Source organism: Hipposideros armiger, unplaced genomic scaffold, assembly GCF_001890085.2.
Source record: "Hipposideros armiger isolate ML-2016 unplaced genomic scaffold, ASM189008v1 scaffold_70, whole genome shotgun sequence".
In the NCBI taxonomy this organism is placed as follows: Eukaryota; Metazoa; Chordata; class Mammalia; order Chiroptera; family Hipposideridae; genus Hipposideros; species Hipposideros armiger.
In genome coordinates, this window is record NW_017731420.1 from 2,956,784 (window position 1) to 2,975,640 (window position 18,857).

General features: G+C 38.8%; 1 protein-coding gene across 1 annotated transcript in view; it reads left to right on the forward strand.

Moving 5' to 3' along the window:
• SPAG1 (sperm associated antigen 1) overlaps positions 1-12,588 on the forward strand; it is a 65,128-nt gene extending 52,540 nt beyond the window's left edge. Inside the window, exons 17-20 of the mRNA XM_019642565.1 lie at positions 1,053-1,179; positions 8,515-8,679; positions 9,744-10,109; positions 10,214-12,588. Coding sequence (XP_019498110.1) covers positions 1,053-1,179; positions 8,515-8,679; positions 9,744-10,109; positions 10,214-10,345 — 790 coding nt within the window. The 3' untranslated portion in view covers positions 10,346-12,588. The remainder of the gene's footprint in view (positions 1-1,052; positions 1,180-8,514; positions 8,680-9,743; positions 10,110-10,213) is intronic.
• Positions 12,589-18,857: the final 6,269 nt, after the last annotated feature.

An 18,857-nucleotide genomic window follows, 5' to 3' on the forward strand; every position in this document is an offset into this window, starting at 1 on the left:
TCCCTGGTGCTCTAAAGCTGTAGATCCCTTTTTCGCTGTCCATGCTCTCTGGCCATTTCACCCTCTCCCAAGCTCCATTTACCATCTTCCAGTGATGGCCCTCAAATCTCTGTCTCTGAGCTTCAGACCTGAGCACTCCCCCCTGCACTCACGATGGGTTATCATCCCTGACCCATGCATGCCTCCCTCTCCTGGTCTGTCAGAAGGTCGGGTATCTGACCTTCTGAATTTCTCCTCAGTTGCGAACCTTTCTCTCCACCCTCACCGCCATTCCCTGCTGTGGGCCACCACCATCTCCTCCTGTGTGTCTGTAGCACACTTCATGGTGGCCTGCAGTCTTGTTCCTTCTCATCTCATTCTCCAAGATGTCAGCCCCTATTTAAAAACCCGTTAGTGGACTTCCATGAAATTCAGGATGAACCTCAACCTCCTCGCTGTGATTTCTAAGGCCCTTCATGATCTGGCCAGCTTACTCTCCCAGCCTCATCTCTGCACTGTGTCATGTGGAACTTCTCTTACTCCATCAAGAACACCATGTTCTCTCACTGTAGAACTTTGCACATACTGGGCCCTTGGCCTCTGCTCTCCCTCCCTACATCTTAACTCTCAACCCAGTGCCTTTGCATTGGATAATGTTCACTTCATATTCTGGACTTTATCTTAAATGTCATTTCTTCCGGGAAGTCTTTCCTGACTGCTCCTCCCCTCTCTTCAGCCCCCCCAGATCTGATGAGATTCTCCGCTGGGTCCTCCCAGAGCATCCTATACAGATTTTATTGTGTTTGCTTGTTTTCATTGTCTGTCTCTTCCACTAGACTGCAGCCTCTTTGAGGGCTGGGGCTGTATCTGGTTTACAGTTGTATCCCCGGTGCCATAATTATATGTAGTGCAAGAAAATGCCATAATTGGAGTCGTGTTAGTTTTTCACTGAGAAACAGCTGTGGTATAGAAATAGACTCGTTGTGCTATTTTCTGATTTTTATTAGCTATCTAATTTTATGGACATGTTATCTTTACTTTTCATAATCTTGAGTTCCATTACATTATACCAGAGCGCTCTGTTACTTGAAGCTGTGCCAGTTTGAAGAGGCAAAGCAGGACTGTGATCGGGCGCTTCAGATAGATAACGGGAATGTGAAAGCTTGCTATAGACGAGCTCTTGCACATAAAGGACTCAAGGTGAGGAAATCTTTATTTTACTATGTAAATTTGAACTCTGAACAAATCATGTGGTTTTCATGAACATCTATCTCGGAATCATGGAATGGGAGCGAGATGGTTGTGGGATTTAATCCCAGTCCTGTACTAACCAGTCCTGACACCTTGGAACAGGCCTCAGATTTTCCCTAATTATAATGTAGATAATTTCTAAGATTCCTTCCAGCCCAAAAATTATGATTTATTTCCTTATTTCCTGAGGACTGTTGTTAGTTACACTAGGTCCACTTTAAGGGACAGGAAGGTTTTTTATTGAATTATTGAAGGCCGCCAGCGATGCCATTGGATTCTTCCAGCAAAGGACTGGGGTTGTCTGTGGGGTGGGAGGAAGGCATCAGAATGGAAGATGGTAGAGACATAGAGGAGATTGGGAAGCTCATGGTGATTTGGGCCTTAAGCTGGCTGGTGGTCAGTGTGAGACTATAGAATGGCATCCTTTTCTAAGAAAACCACATCCTTATTTTCAAAGGAGGTATTGTATAATTATGCTTTTGTTAATGCTGATTCTTCTGCATGGAAAACTTGAATGAATGTTCATGTTTGTAGAAAATAATATCACAGGGTAAAATCAGAACTGGCAAATGACATTTCCTGAAATGATATTTTTTAAAAGTCAGTTTGATTAAGGTCTAATACAAGGAAATTCACACATTATAAATGTGCAGATCTTGGATTTTTTTCTCTTCAAAGATTTTTTTTTTTTAAGATTTTTATTGGGGAATTGGGGGGATGGGAACAGTGCTGGGGAATTGGGGGAAGGGGAACAGACAAGTTGCTGTCGTTTTTGTTCTTTAGTCTAGTTGTGGAGGACGTTGCTTCACTGGCCCAAGTTGGCACCATCATTGTGCTCTTCCCTGGCGAGGCAGATCAGTCGCCGGCTTCTGGACGGCCGCTCACTGCGGCTGCTGGCCGCTCACGCTGGCTGCTGGCTACACACGGTAGCCCATGGCAACCCACTGCAACAGGGGCTGCAGCCTACGCCGTCGCCAGCGACTCACAGCAACCCAGCTCCAGGTTGAGCTGTTGTTCAGCATCTTAGCTGTGGAGGGCAGTGTCACTGGCCCTCATATGTGGGATCCGAACCGGGGTCCTCTGGCATCCCAAGCCAGTTCTTAACCATCGCGCCACTCGGCCGGCCCTCAAAGATTTTTTTAATTGATAGTTGACATAATATTCAGTTAGTTTCAGGTATACAACATAATGATTCCATGTATGTATATAACTTGTAAAGTGATCACCACACTATCTCTTGCTAACATCCATCACCACACATAATTACAAAATTTTTCTTTCTTGTGATAAGAACTTTTAAGACCTACTCTTAGCAACTATTCAATATATAATACAGTATTATTAACTATAGTCACCATGCTGTACATTATATTACCATGATTTATTTTATAACTGGAAGTTTGTACCTGCTGACCATTTTCACCCATATTGTCCACCCTCCACTGCTTGTCTTGCCTCTGGCAACGAACCAATCTGTTCTCTGTCTCTGTCAGTTCTGGGAAGTGGGGGCTGGTTTCTTGAGTTTTTTGTTTGGTTTTGGTTCCATATATGGTAGTTGTCTTTCTCTGTCTGACTTATTTCACTTAGCAAAATGCCCTCGAGGTCCATTCATGTTGTTGCAAATGACAGGATTGTCTCCTTTTCTATGGCTGAATAATATTCCAGTGTGTATATATATATATATACCACATCTTCTTTATCCATTTACCCATTGATGTTTCCTTGTCTCGGCTATTGTAAATAATGCTGCAATGAAAATGGAAGTGGGCTATCTTTTCAAGTTAGTTTTTGTTTCCTCTGGATATATACCCAGAAGTGGAATTGCTGGGTCATATGGTAGTTCTACTTTTAAATTTTTGAGGAACTTCCACACTGTTTTCCATAGTGGCTCCACCAGTTTATAGTTTCACCAACAGTGCACGAGGATTTCCTTTTCTCTGCATCCTAACCAACACGTATTTTTTTTGTCTTTTGGGTAATAGCTATTCCAACAAGTGTGAGGTAATAATATTTCATTGTGGCTTTGATTTGCACTTCCCTGATGATTAGTGATGTTGAGTATCTTTTTATGTGTCTGTTGAAAATATGTCTATTCAGTTCCTCTGCCCATTTTTATTTTTTAAAGAAATTTTTATTGGGGAACAGTGTGTTTTTCCAGGACCCATCAGCTCCAAGTCAAGTAGTTGTTTCAATCTAGTTGTGGAAGGCGTTTTTCCAGAACCCATTAGCTCTAAGTCAAGTGGTTGTCTTTAATCAATAGTTGTGGAGGGCGCAGCTCCTTGGCCCATGTGGGAATCTAACCGGCAACCTTGATGTTATGAGCCTGTGCTCTAACCACCTGAGCTAACCGCCCCCCCCCCATTTTTAAAATTAGATTGCATTTTTTTATGTTGAATTGTATTAGTTCTTTATATGTTTTGGATATCCCTTATCAAATAAATTATTTGCAAAAATTTTCTACCACTCAGTAGGTTATCTTTTTATTTTGTTAATGGTTTGCTGTGCAAAAGCTTTTTAGTTGGATGTAATCCCACTTTGTTTATTTTTCTTTTGCTGCCTTTGCTTCTGGTGTCACATACAAAAAATCATTGCCAAGACCAAAGTCAGGGAGCTTACCTGCTTATGTTTTATTCTAGTTTTATGGTTTCAGGTCTTACATTTAGGTTTTTAATCCATTTTGTGTTGATTTTTATGTATGGTGTAAGATAGTGGTCTAGTTTCATTTGTTGGCACATGGCCACCCATTTTTCCCAGCACCATTTATTAAAGAAGCTATCCTTTGACCAATCAGAATTGTTGGTTCCTTGGTTGTAAATTAATTGACCATATATGTGTGGGTGTATTTCTAGGCTCTGTTCTGTTTCATCGATCTGTGTGTGTTTATACCAATACTGTACTGCTTTAATTACTGTGGCTTTGTAATATAGTTTGAAATCAGGAAGCATGATGCCCCAGCTTTATTCTTTTTCAAGATTGCTTTGGTTATTTGGGGTGTTTTGTGGTTTCATGTGAATTTTAGGATTCTTTGATCTATTTCTGTGGAAAAATCCCATTGGTATTTTGATAGGGATTGCATTGAATTTGTAGATTGCTTTAGGTAGTATGGACATTTTAACAATATTTTTCCCATCCATGAGCACGAAACATCTTTACATTTATTTGTGTCTTCTTCAGTGTCTTATATTTTTCAGTGTACAGATCTTTCACTCCTTGGTTAAATTTATTCCTATTTTATTCTTTCTGATGCAATTATAAATGGAATGGTTTTCTTAATTTGGTCATTGACTTGAATAATGTATATTCTCATGTAGCCACCCTACCCCCAGTCAAGATAAAGGACTTTTCCATCTCTTGAGAAAGTTCCTTTTGCTCATTGCCCTAATCGCCCTTCTTTCACCCCTACACCCAGGCAGCCATTCATCTAATTTCTATCACTATAGATTGATTAGTTTTGCTTCTGTTTGACATTAACATAAACGTAATCATAGAATGTACTCATTGGCTTCTTTTGCTCAGGAATGTTTCTTTTTATTGAGTTGTATGAATGTACCACAATTTATTTTCCATATGCACCAGTTAATGACATTTAGGTGTTTCCAGTTTAGGGCTGTTATGGATAAAGCTGCTGTGACATTCTTGTGCACAGTTTTATGGATTTATGCACGAACTGGTGCAGCCGGAGGCCAGGTGCAGGTGGGCGTGAGGCTGGAGAGAGGTGGTCAGATCTCGAGGGGTCTGGGAGGCCAAGCCGTGGAGGCAGGGCTTGATCCTAAAGGTGATGGGAACCCCCAGAGGGTAGTAGAGGGCAGCATGATGGATCAGATTTGGCGACACTGCAGAAGGTGGATATATCTAAAAATATATTCTGTAAAACTGAGGTTTTGTTGGGAGAAGACAGTCATATTTTTGTGTAGCATATTAAATGAGTACAGTCTTTGTGTACTGAGTGATCTGTCTTTTCTAGATCCTAGATCCACTCAGGTTTCAGTAGAGCCACACCTGTACAGATGTTGTGCTACAACCCCCATGCCAGTGGAGCAGTGCAGCTACCTGCCTTCCCTGTCTCCCTTCTCAGTTTGTTATGAGGTCATTATAAAGGAAAACAGATGAATAGCCAGATGAAGAGGTACATAAGATGAGGTCTAGAAGGGTCCTGAGCGCAGGATCTCCTGTTTCCATGGAACTGGGGTGCACCCTCCCCCAGCATGTGGATGGGTTTGCCAACCTGGAAGCTCCAGCTGCGCTATATTTATAGTGCCCTCCCCTTTTTTTGTGAGCAACACACTCATTTTTAAACCTCACATAAAGATTTCCTAGATGGTGTGTGGCGCCATCAAATAAAAGAGGCCGCTTCAAAATTTATCAACTCTTTTTGAGCATAATGCATTTGGGTGCATGATGGTAGGTCTGTGTGACTCGTGAGATGCCGTATGTCCAAACTCTTAGAGCAGGTTTACCTTGTTCCGGCTGCCTGACGCTTTGAACTTGTTTACCTGACTGAAAGTCAGAGGCATACCAAAGGAAAGGCCAGAATTTTGTACTTTTTGGAATGAATTCTAGAAATTGTATTATGATGCCGAAAGGTAATCCCAACTTTGAGTAATCCTGTCCCACTAGATTATAAGGCCTGCAGCTCGTTTTTCTGGTTTGACTTCTTACAGCTTGATTTATATATCCTGTAGTTTGAGTTACCTGCTAAGTGAATTTCATTTCGGGATCTGTAGAGGCTACAGCTGCTTATAAAATGTGTCAGAAGTCAGGCCTTGGGTCTGCTCCCTCAGCGGGACTGGAATGAGGAAGTGGCACCCGGGCTCCTGTGAGCAGGTGCCCGGCCTCAGCCCTCAGCTAAATGCTCTGCTTTCTTGGATCTTTTGTTTGTTTTCTAACTGGCTTTAATTTTGTGTGTGTGTGCCAGCTTTGAAAAATACAGAGCTTTCCTTAATGTACAGCTGTTCTTCACAAGAAAAGATAACTGAACATTTTACTTTCAGTTACAATCTGTTTCTTGTATTGAGAGCCCCTGACGTGCTGGGCTTTGGGAGCGCAGAGGTGAGGAGGACACGGTGCCTGCCTTACAGAGTCTGCAACCAACTGGGGAGCTCCAAGAGCACGATTTCAAAACGAGTAATATCATAAAATTATTATTATTACAGTTTAAGGGCAGCTATTAATAGTAAATGACATCACAAACCTGTGTGATTATACTTCATCTTTTTTTTTTTTTTTAAGGCCTGATGAGGTCAGTAGCAACTTTTACTGTCCTTCTTTCTGCCAGAGCCACACTTTCTCTTTCTATAAGCTTTCTTTCCCCCTCCACTCTGCATGGCTGGCTTCGCTTCAGACCTCGTATTCTCTGACAACTGTATCAAAAGGATACTCCTGCCCCCTCGTTAGTTAGTATCCATCTCAACCTTTGACTTCCTTAATTGCATTAATGACAGTCCATACTTATTTATCTGTTTACTTGTTTATTATTATTTCATAAGACCTAAATTTTTCTAAGGGCCGGGACCATGGCTGTTTTTTCTCCCCATGTTCGTAGTTCCTGGCGCACGGAAGTGGTCGGTTGCCATCTATCACGTGAGTGAACCTTGCCTGACCACTCTGTGGGACCTGGCAGACTGGCCCCTGTCTTCCACCGCCTCCCTGCCTGATGCTGTCCTCATCCTTGCTGCCGTCCTGCCCTCTTGTCACACTTGCCTGCCCCTGTTGTAACATTTATCAAAGTGTATTTCCTGTTTTCCTAGGTCTCCTCCAACCAGACAGATTGCTCTTTAGGCACAGACTTTTCTGGAATGGATAAAAAAAATCGTACTGACTCTTACTTTAGGTTTCCATTTCCAAGGCTGTAGCTCACACATCTCTAGTTTCAGGCTTCTCACTTGAGCTCCACAGCTGTGTCACCATTCACCTTCTGGGCACTGCTGGCTTGATTATCCCCAAGATTATCTCTCTATTCCTCAGGCTCTTCATCTTGAAAATGGGGACAATAAAAGATAGTATTTATGGGGCTATTGTGAGAGTAAAATAATAATACTTGCAAAATGCTGAAAATGGTCAGAGTTAGCTGTTACCACTCCCTCAACTTGCCTCGCTGCCCTACTTCCTTCACTTGCACTGTGTGCGCCTCGTGGAACAGGTAGGATAGAAACACAATGTCATTTGTTGTGTTGTAGCAGATTCCAGCTGTGCTGTTGTGACACAGTGGTGTAGGGATTTGTTATTAATAGTACATAATGTGCTGTAGTTTGTAAGTAATGTACCTTTTCTTTTTTAAAAATTAGAGGAGATTTAAGGTTGTGTCTTTAAGCACATCACTCTATCACTCTTGCTCTGGTGTGTTGCTGGGTGGAGGGGGAAGAAACATTCCATTTTAGCTAGTCCCCCAGGAATGTCACATAACCGCCAGCTTATCTTACGCGTGCCTCAGCCTCCAGTGTATGCTGCTATTGATATGTCATGAATACTCAGAGAGGTTACACATCCCTGGAATTCGAGGCCTCTTCACAGGATTAATTTTGGTTTAATCAAAACATGGGCCTAGTCTGTAGTTGTAGAATATGGCCTGTCATAGCAGACTGACTCGGTGGCATCTGTTTCAGCTGCCAGATTTTGTGCTGTGTTTTGTTAAGCTTAGATTCCTTTTCTTTCCCCTCCACCTCTCCAGCGTATTGTCTGACTCTTTATGGAAGAATAAGTGTTGACTCTAGCCTATTTGACAGTATACAACTGTGACGGGTTTTATGGGACAAGATATTATGGTAACAACTAACATTTTTATAGCCCTTTAATCAGTTTAAAGCACACATATGTTTTTTTAATTCATTTATTACTTGGTACAGCCTTATGAAAACTAGACTAGAGAAACTTTTGTTATCATTTTAAAGCTAAAAACAAGCTCGGAAAGATTAGGTAGGACCTTGTTCAAGTTTTACTGGTAGTAGGTGCTATTATGAGGGGGATGTTGGTTATTTCACTAACTCATTTAGCATACAACAAATGCCTACCATGTGGTAGGGACTGTGAAGGTGGTGGTGATACAGAATTGAACTTGAGTCTTCTAACCCCAGATTTTGTGCTCTTGCTTCTATAGAGGATGTTTGCTGTGTAATGGGTTGTATAATATTTTAGTCCAAGTGTTACCTGAAAGGCCTAACTTAATAATCATGGCGCCAATGGGAAACACTCATACACTGTGCACTGCTCAGCTTACACTCACTCCCACATGGGTTAATCTGTGCCCCTTCTCCTTTTATGAATGAAAATTATTTTCTCTACTTTCAGGATTATGAGAAAAGTTTAAACGATCTCAATAAAGTTCTCCTATTAGATTCGAATATTGTTGAGGCAAAGATGGAACTAGAAGAAGTAACCAAATTCCTTAATATTAAGGATAATGCAGCATCATTCAACAAAGAAAAGGAGAGGAGGAAAATTGAGATTCAAGAGGTATTTGGATTTGGTTATCTTTGCAAGTCCTCTTTTAGGGATTTTATATTGCATTCTAAGGTTCTCTATGATTTCTACAAAAAACTTTTTAATTTTGTGTTTTTATTCTGATGATCAATGAAGAAATTTTAACCAATTATAAAAAAACTTGTCCTTTGCCATGATAATTAGCCATTGCATTTTCGTACCTTGGGTTCATGGACAGTGTTGGGAGTCTGCATTACTGAGAGTCTTCCTTTCTTTCCCCCACCCGCCCATCTGGCCTTGGTTTGTATAGCTTCCGCTCTGGGTGCTCTGGGAGCCTGTGGACATTGAGCTTTGCTTCAGGGTAGACCTGGAGATCCTGACAGGACTGACTTCATTTCAGTGACCCTGCAAGCCACATCCTATAGAGATTTTCCAGTTTGATTCAGACCCTTTTAGCACTCTGAAACAAGACAAGCCTCATCAGAGATCTTGGACTACCCCAGAATCAAACCTACCTTTGTGACTTCAGATAACTCAATGTCTTGCGCTGCAGCTTTCTGCTTTGCCTTTAGTGAAGAAGAATGTCAGCTCATGAATTCCTGTGTATTCATGAATATTAATATCCCATTTATCATATTACATTTCTACTGAGAGCAAGAGGCTAGAGCCTAGGAAGTTTTTTTTCCCCTCTAAGGGGGGAAGAAAAACTGTTCTAAGAGAATTGAAAAATGTAAGTTCACGTCTCTGTTAAATGTAAGGAAATTAGTAAATATAAAGTTATGAAAAGATGAAGTTGTTACAGGTCTTCTTTTATACAGCAGTTTTATTCATGGAAAATTATAAAAATAAAATTGTATTGTCATTTTCAATGTTAAAAATATTGTTAAACTTTAAAAAGGAATACTTTCATGAATGCTATACCTTAAAACTTCTCTTCCTAAAAAAAGTAGATTTATGATTTATTACAATTTATACATTTTTCACTTAGAACTTGACTAAAATACAGTCTACTTGTGTTTTTTAATTCTCATTTTAATGTAACTTGGCATGTGTGCAATGGCTGTTTGTGTCACATTGCAATTTTTTTCCCCATGAAGGTGAATGAAGGCCATGAGCCTGAAAGGACCTTAGAGGAGGTCTCCACTGGCTGCCTTGCATCTGAGAAGGGGGACACAAGCAATGGGACATCAGAATGCTATGAAAAACTACCAATCGCCAAGCCTAACAATGCCTATGAATTTGGTCAGGTTATAAATGCTATCAGTACTAGGAAAGATAAAGAATCCTGTGCACACCTCTTAGCCATCACTGAACCGAAAGATTTGCCAATGTTGTTAAGTAACAAACTTGAAGGGGATATATTCCTCCTCCTCATTCAGTCTCTGAAAAATAATCTTATTGATAAAGATCCCTCATTGGTATATCAGCATCTTTTATATCTGAGTAAAGCAGAAAGGTTTAAGGTAAGTGGCAGAATATTTTATTAATACAGATTGATTATTTTAGGGTTTTTGTAATTTTACAATGTGGATATTTTATGCTAATATAATTTTTCTCCTTCTTTCAGATGATGTTGACACTAATTAGCAAGGGCCAAAAGGAGCAAATTGAACAGCTCTTTAATGACCTCTCAGACAAACCAAACAAACATTTTACTTTAGAAGATATACGGGCCCTAAAAAGGCAGTATGAACTTTAAATTAAGATTATTGTTACATTTCTTACATGCATGTGTGTATTCCAGTGATGCTAATGAGATGGTATTATAATACAGTTGCATGGATAAAACCTGGTTTAGAAAAGATCCCTTGGACTGGACTATAAAATGTTTTACTTATTTTTATACATAGAACATGTATATTCTACAGTCTTTTTATTAGTTGTAAATACTTTATGTACCAGAGCTAACACCTTTATATTTAATAATATTTGGAACTAGTTAAAGTATATTTAATTTATATCATACATTTTCTTTTAATAACTTGTTAAAAATTTGAGTTAAATTACATTTTTTTGGGCTATGGAAAAGTCCACTTAAGTTTGACAGAAATGTATTTCTTTAAATTCATTTTTAAAAGTGAAAACCATTTACAACGATTATTACATCACCTTTATTTCCTGCTAAGATATATATAAATCCTATTTTATACTACTTATACATTACAATCTGCTAAGATGAAATGCAATATATAAGTCTATAATATGCAATGATTATTAAATAGTGATTAATTTAGAACTATAAAAGGAACTTATTTTTCTAATATGGACGTATTGCCCAATAATTAAGAACAAAGATTGCTAAGAATTTCTACAACTTTTTACCAGATTTGAAAAAGCTACTTTCCCTTATAAATTGTAATATAAGCAATAACAAAACAACCAATATAGAAAAGTAAACTAAACCTGCTTTTCTGTTTGAATTGTCACCCCCAAATATTTAAATGTCTTCTCTCCCTTTTTAACCATGACCATATTTATTCCCTTAATATAAAAGGGAAAGTGAAGAACTCATCATATTGAAAGCTCCTTTGTTAACTGAGTCAAAGTAAAGATATTTCTTAAAAGACTCAGGTCTGTCAGTGGACTGTCAAATGTATTCCCAGAGTCTTTAGTCAATTCTCTTTTTCTGGAGGGTTTTCTTGTTCTTTAGAAGTGAAGATGAAAGATGAATATCACTTTTAATATTTCCATATTCTTTATCTAACTTTATATAATTATAAAATATTTTAAAAAATCATTGCAGGTAATGGTACCTTTCAAACTATGCCATTTTTCTTTTAAACTGTTCTTTCCTTTGTTCATAAATGAAAATCTACTGTAATGGGTGTTTAATTCTAATCTTTAAGCAAAGTTTTCTCCTTTAATGCTATTAAATTTTTGTAAAAGTAAATGATGGAGTGTGTTAGTAAGTTTACAATAGAGACACAAAAAGAAAACGTTCTTTTTTTGTTGACAGTTACATAGCCAGCACCTAGCTGCATGGGGCTAAGCTGTCTGCCAGTGGCAACCTCTCCCACAGAGGAAGTGGGAAACATTGCGTGAACACCTGGCTATCCCAGCTGTGTGGGTTGCAGCTAGAGAAATCCATTTCTTTCCAGCAGCATCCAAAGTACTGAGGTGACACCTCCATTACTGAGGGGAGGGAAAATCAGGTGAAGGAAGCAAATAAGAATATCAAAGCACATTAAAGGAACCTGGTTCTTGGTGTCTGCTTCAGGACTTCATCAGGAAGTCTGCCCGCAAGCCTCTGGGAGTATCCCACTTGATCTCCCCACTGGGTTCGCAGGTACCCCCAAAACCCCAAGTGCCAAATCCAGACCTCCTCCCACTCTGTGGCCAGATCCTTGTGTATCTTCCTGAGTGCAATAGTGAAAGCAGATCCAGTAATTGGAGTGTTCTCAGAAAAGTGTTGCCCAGCATCTGTGGGCAAGAGAGAAACCAACTGGAATTATAGCACCACTTTCTGGAAAACAAGAAGTTTCCAACAGCCAGCCTGGTGAGTTATAAAAAGACAAGATGTAAAAGGTTAAGAATTCTGCCACAAGAGGGAGTGATAAGAGTGGAATAGTTCTTCCTGTTCAGAAGCCAAGGAAACCCCTGTTACAGCAACACCAGTGACCAGTACTCCGTGAGAAGGCAACCAATAAAGATTTAAGAAGCTATCTGCTACTTCAAATGTGAAAACTGCAATGCAGAAATATAAGGAACGTAAAAAATCAAGAAAATATGTCACCCCCAAAAGATACCAGTAATTCTCCAAAAACCAAGCTCAACGCCACAGAATACTGTGATCTAGTTGATAAAGAATTTAGAATACAGTAGTCTTCCCTGCCTTATCCATGGTTTTGCTCTTTGCAGTTTTAGTTACCCGTAGTAAACCATAGTCCAGAATTATTAAATGGAAAATTTCAGAAATAAACGATTTACAAGTTTTAAATTACATGCCATTCCGAATAGCATGATGAAATCTTGTGCCAGCCTGTTCATCTTGCCCAGGACGTGAATCATCCCTTTGTCCAGCATCTGCATGCTGTATACACTACACACCGGTTAGTCAGTAGCTGTCTGGGTTATCAGATTGACTACCAGTATCACATTGTGTGTGTTCAAATAACTCCTATTTTACTTAATAATGGCCCCAACACCATTCACATAACTTTTATTACAGTATATTGTTAAAATTATTAATCTCTTACTGTGCCTAATTTATAAATTAAACTTTATTATAGGTGTGCATGTATAGGAAGAAACATAGAATTTGGTACTTTCCACAGCTTCAGGCATCCACTGGGGGTATTGGAAAATATCTCCTGCAGGTAAAGGGGGACTACTCTAGTTCCTTTGAAGAAACTCAACAAGCTACAAGAAAACTCAAGATATTCAATGATATTAGGAAGGAAAATACATGAACAAAAGGAACTCTTTAACGAAGAGATAGAAATAAAAAACCAAACGGGCCGCCGGTTAGCTCAGTTCATTGGAGCCCAGTGCTTATAATACCAGTGTTGCTGGTTCGATCCCCACATGGACCACTGAGCTGCGCCCTCCACAACTAGATTGAAACAACTACTTGACTTGGAGCTGATGGGTCCTGGAAAAACACTGTTCCCCAATTTAAAAGAAATTCTGGAGCTGAAGAAATCAATGAATGAAATTAATACAAGAGAGAGCATCTGTAGTAGAGTAGAGGAGATGGATGACAGAATAAAGAAATTAGGGGATAGGAACTTTGTAGCAATACGGTTAGAAGAAAAAACAATGAAAAAGTGAAGAAAGCCTACATGATCTATGGGACTCAATCAGAAGAGAAAAATACCAGAATAATTGGGGATCCAGATGAGAAGACAGAAAGAAGCAGGAAGCATAAAGAAATAATAGCTAAAAACTTCCCAAACCTTGCGGAAAGACTTGGACATTCAAATTTATGAAGCTAATATATAGATCACCCTATTAGCTCAATGTGAAAATATCTTCTCCAGGACACATTATAATGAAACTACCAAAAGTCAAAGATAAGGAATGCTAAAGCAGCCAGGGGAAAAATGAATGTAACCTACAAAGGAACTCCATTAGGCTAGCATTCCTTAGACAAAACCCTTCAGGCCAGGAGAGTGAAATTACATATTCAAAGTGTTAAGATAAAAACTGCCAGCCAAGAATATTCTATCCAGCAAAGTTCTCCTTCAGATATGAAGGAGACAAAAGCTCAGGAAATTTATCATCGTCTTTAGACCTGCTTTGCAAGAAATGCTGAAAGGAGTTCTTCAAGATGAAATGAAAAGATGCGAATCAGTGACATGAAACACCTTTACACTGACAAAGGTGAGAAACTACTCAAATTTAGAAAGCTAATTCTATAATAGGATGGTGTATTAGCCATTTAACCATAGCATACAGGTTAAAATAATATTTAAAATAACATAGCTACTATAATTTGTTAAACATAAAAAGAGGTAAATTGTGACATCGAAAATATAAAAGGGGGAGGGAAAGGGTGGAGCCTTTATAGGTGAATGAAGATAAATTGCCATCAGCATAAAATAGACTGTTTGATCTATGGGATGTTTTATGTAAGCCTCGTGACAACCACAAAGCAAAAATCTAGAGTGGATTCACAAAGGATTTTATTAAAGGCAATGGGGAGGGGGGGACAGAGCATACCACTGTGGGAAATCACCAGTTTACAAAGGCGAAACAGAAACAGAAGGAGAAAAACAAAGAGGGAAAAAGAAACAATGGAAATACAAAGCAACCAGAAAGCAATAAGATGGCAATAGTAAGTACATATCAATAAATACATGTACATGGATTGCATTCTCCAAAAGAGACTGAGTGACTGGATTAATTAAAAATGAAACAAAACAAAACACCCCAACTATATGCTGTCTACAAGAGACTCCAGCTTTAGGAACACACACAGACAAAGTAAAAGGATGGAAAAACATACTTTGGGTTATCGGAAAAGTCATGACATATTTTTTTCTGTTTTCCATTGCAAAATGCATCATGACTTTCCCAACAACCCAATACATACAAGTGGAAACAGAAAGTGGAGCTAGCCATACTTATATCAGACAAAATAGACTTTAAGCCAAAAATGGTAAGCGACAAAGAAGGTTATTATATAATGATAAAGGCGGTCAGTCAGTCAATACATCAAGATAAAGCAATTGTAAATATATGTGTACTCAACACCAGAACACCTAAACACATGAAGCAAATACAGATCTGAAGGGAGAAATAGGCAATAATACAATAATAGGGGACTTTAATAGCCCACTTTCAGCAATGGATAGATCATCCAGACAAAATCAACAAGGAAATGTTGGAAATAAACCATGCTTTAGACAAAATGGACCTAACAGACATATATAGAACATTACATCCAACAGCAGCAGAATATTTTTCTCAAGGAACATTCTCCAGGATAGATTATATGATAGGACATAAAACAAGTCTTAGCAAATTTAAGAAGATTAGAATCATACCAACTATTTTTTCTTACCACATGGTAAGAAACTACAAAACGAGGAAAGCTGGAAAGTCTACAAATATATGGAAACAACACTTTTCTTTTTCTGAAGATTATTATTGGGGAATTGGGGGGAAGGGAACAGACAAGTTGCTGTCATTTTGTTCTTCAGTCTAGTTGCTTCGCTGGCCCAAGTTGGCACCATCATTGCACTCTTCCCGGGCGAGGCAGATCAGTCGCCGGCTTCTGGACGGCCGCTCACTGCAGCTGCTGGCTGCTCACGCTGGCTGCTGACTACACATGGTAGCCCATGGCAACCCACTGCAGCAGGGGCTGCAGCCTACGCCATCGCCAGCGACTCACAGCAGCCCAGCTCCAGGTTGAGCTGTTGTTCAGCATCTTAGATGTAGAGGGCAGTGTCACTGGCCCGCATATGTGGGATCCGAACCGGGGCCCTCTGGTGTCCCAAGCCAGTTCTTAACCATCGCGCCACTCGGCCGGCCCTGTTTTGTTTTTTCTTCACTTTTTATTTTTATTTTTTTTCATCCTCAACACACTTCTGAACAACCAACAGGTCAAAGAAGAAATCAAAAGGGAAATAAATGTATCAAGACAAATGGAAACAACACAACATACCAAACCCATGCAAAAGCAGTTCTGAGAGGGAAGTTTATAGTGATAAATATATATATTGAAATTAGAAAGCTCTCCTATAAACAACTTTACACCTCAAGAAACTACAAAAAGGATAAATTAAACTCAAAGTTGGCAGAAGGAAGGAAAGACCATAGCAGAAATAAGTGAAATAGAGACCAGAGAAACAATAGAAAAGATCAACAAAACGATGAGCTGGGTTTTCAAAGATAAAAAAAATTGAGAGCCCTTTAGCTAGACCACGAAAAAAAAGACTCAAAATCAGAAGTGAAAGAGGAGACATTCCAACTGACACGATAGAAATACATAGGATAATAAGAGACTACTATGAACAATTATTATATGCCAAAGAATTAGACAACCTTGAAGAAATCGATAAATTCCCAAGAGTAGAACCCACCGAGAGAATCAGGAAGAAATACAAAACAGACCAGTAATGAGTAAAGCCAGATAAAGACACTATAAGGAAACTATAGAGAATATATTTGATGAAATAGATGCAACAATTCTCAAAATATTAGCAAACTAAATTCAAGAACTCATTATAAGGATTATACACCATGACTAAGTGGGATTTATTCCTGGGATATAAGGATGGTTCAACATACTCAGATCAATAAATGTCATACACCACATTAATAAAATGGATGCTAAAAACTGCATGATCATCTCAATAGATGCAGCAAAAGTATATGACAAAATACAACCTCTTTTTGTGATAATAACCCTCAACAGATTGGGTATAGAAGAAACATACCTCAACATAAAAAGGCTATATATGACGAAGGCACAGCTAACCTTATACTCAACAGTGAAAACTTGAAAGTTTTCCTTAGATAACAAGACAAGGATGCCCACTTTTATCATTCTTATTCAATAATAATACTGGAAGTCCTAGCGACAGCAATTAGGCAAGACAAAAACTATCCAAATCAGAAAGGAAGAAGTAAAATTTTTGTTATTTGCAGAAAACAAATATATATGATTTTATATACAGGCATACCTTGTATTGTGTGCCTCACTTTATTGCACTTCACAGATGTGGGGGTTTTTTGGTTTTTTTTTTACAAACTGAAGGCAAGGCTTTCCACCAGCAAAAAGATTATGGGGATGGCCAGGTGGCGCATTGGTTAAGAGCTGGCTTGGGATGCCAGAGGACCCTGGTTTGGATCCCACATATGAGGGCCAGTGACACTGCCCTCTACAGCTAAGATGCTGAACAACAGCTCAACCTGGAGCTGGGCTGCCGTGAGTCGCCGGCAACGGTGTAGGCTGCAGCCCCTGCTGCAGTGGGTTGCCATGGGCTACCGTGTGTAGCCAGCAGCCACTGTGAGCGGCCATCCAGAAGCCAGCGACTGATCTGCCTTGCCCGGGAAGAGCGCAATGATGGTGCCAACTTGGGCCAGTGAAGCGACATCCTCCACAGCTGGACTGAAGAACAAAAGGACAGCGACTGTCTGTTCCCCTTCCCCAATTCCCCAATAAAAAGAAATCTTAAAAAAAAAATTATGATTCACTTTATTCCCATACGCGCTTTACTGTGGTGGTCTTGAACTGAACCTGTAATATCTCCAAGGTATGCCTGTACAGGAAATCCCAAAGATTAGACCACAAAACTGTTAGAACTAATTAAATTCAGTAAAGTTTCAGGATATATAATCAACATAAAAATCAGTTGCATTTCTATACACTAACAATGAAACATCTGGAAAAAAAAACTGTCCCATTTCACAATAGCATCAAAAACAATACCCAGGTATAAATTTAACCAAGGAAGCGAAAGATCTGTAACAATGAAAACTACAAGCCATGGTTTAAAGAAATCAAACACAAGTTAGTGAAAAGATTTCTGACATGGATCAGAAGAATTGATATTGTTAAACGTCCATACTAACCAAAACCATCCATATATTCAATGCAATCCCTATCAAAATTCCAAAGACATTTTTCATGGAAATAGAAAATGCCTAAAATTTGTATGGAACCCCCAAAACTCCAAATAGCCAAAGCAATCATGAGAAAGACGAGCAAAGCTAGAGGTATCACACTTCCTTATTTCAAACTATACTTATTACAAAGCTATAGTAATTAAAACAATATGGTACTGGCATAAAAAATAGACATATAGAATAATGGAACAGAATAGAGAACCCAGAATAAAATCCCCACACATATGGTTAATAATATTCGACAGGGAGCCAAGACACTCAATGGGTAAAGGATAGTTTCTCCAATAAATGATATTGGGAAAAGTGGATAAACACATGCAAAAAAATGAAATTGGACCTCTACTTTTACACCACTCAAAAATTAACTTGAAATAGGTCAAAGACTTAAACATAAGATCTGATACTGTAAAACTTCCAGAAAGAAACATAGGAAGGAAGGTCCTTGACATTGGTTTTAGCAATGATTTTTTGGATATGACACCAAAGCACAAACAAAAATTACTAAGTGGGACTACATCAAACTAAAAAGCTTCTGCACAGCAAATGAAACAGTCAACAAAATGGAAAGGTAACCTACACAATGGGAGAAAATATTTGCAAAGTGTATATCAGATAAGGGGTTAATAACCAAAATATATAAAGAACACATACTATTCAATAGTAACCAATCTGATTTAAAAATGATCAAAGGAAATAGACATTTTCTCAAAGAAGACATCCAAATGACCAACAGGTACATGACAAGATGCTCAGCAAAACCACAATGAGATGTCACACTTGTTTGAATGGCTGTCATCAAAAAGATGAGATAAATGTTGGTGAGGATGTGAAGAAGAGACCCTTGTACTCTGTTGGTAGAAATGCAAATTGGTTCTGCTACTATGGAAAAGAGTATGGATGTTTCTCAAAAAAATAAAAATAGAACTACCATGTTATTCAGCCATCCCACTTCTGGGTGTATACCCAAAGGAAATGAAAATGATATCAAAGAGATATATTCACTCCCATGTTTAATGCAGCATTATTCACAATAGCCAAGATATAGAAACAATCTAAGTGTCCATTAACTGATGAATGAATATAAAAGACACACACACACACACACACACACACACACACACACACACACACACACA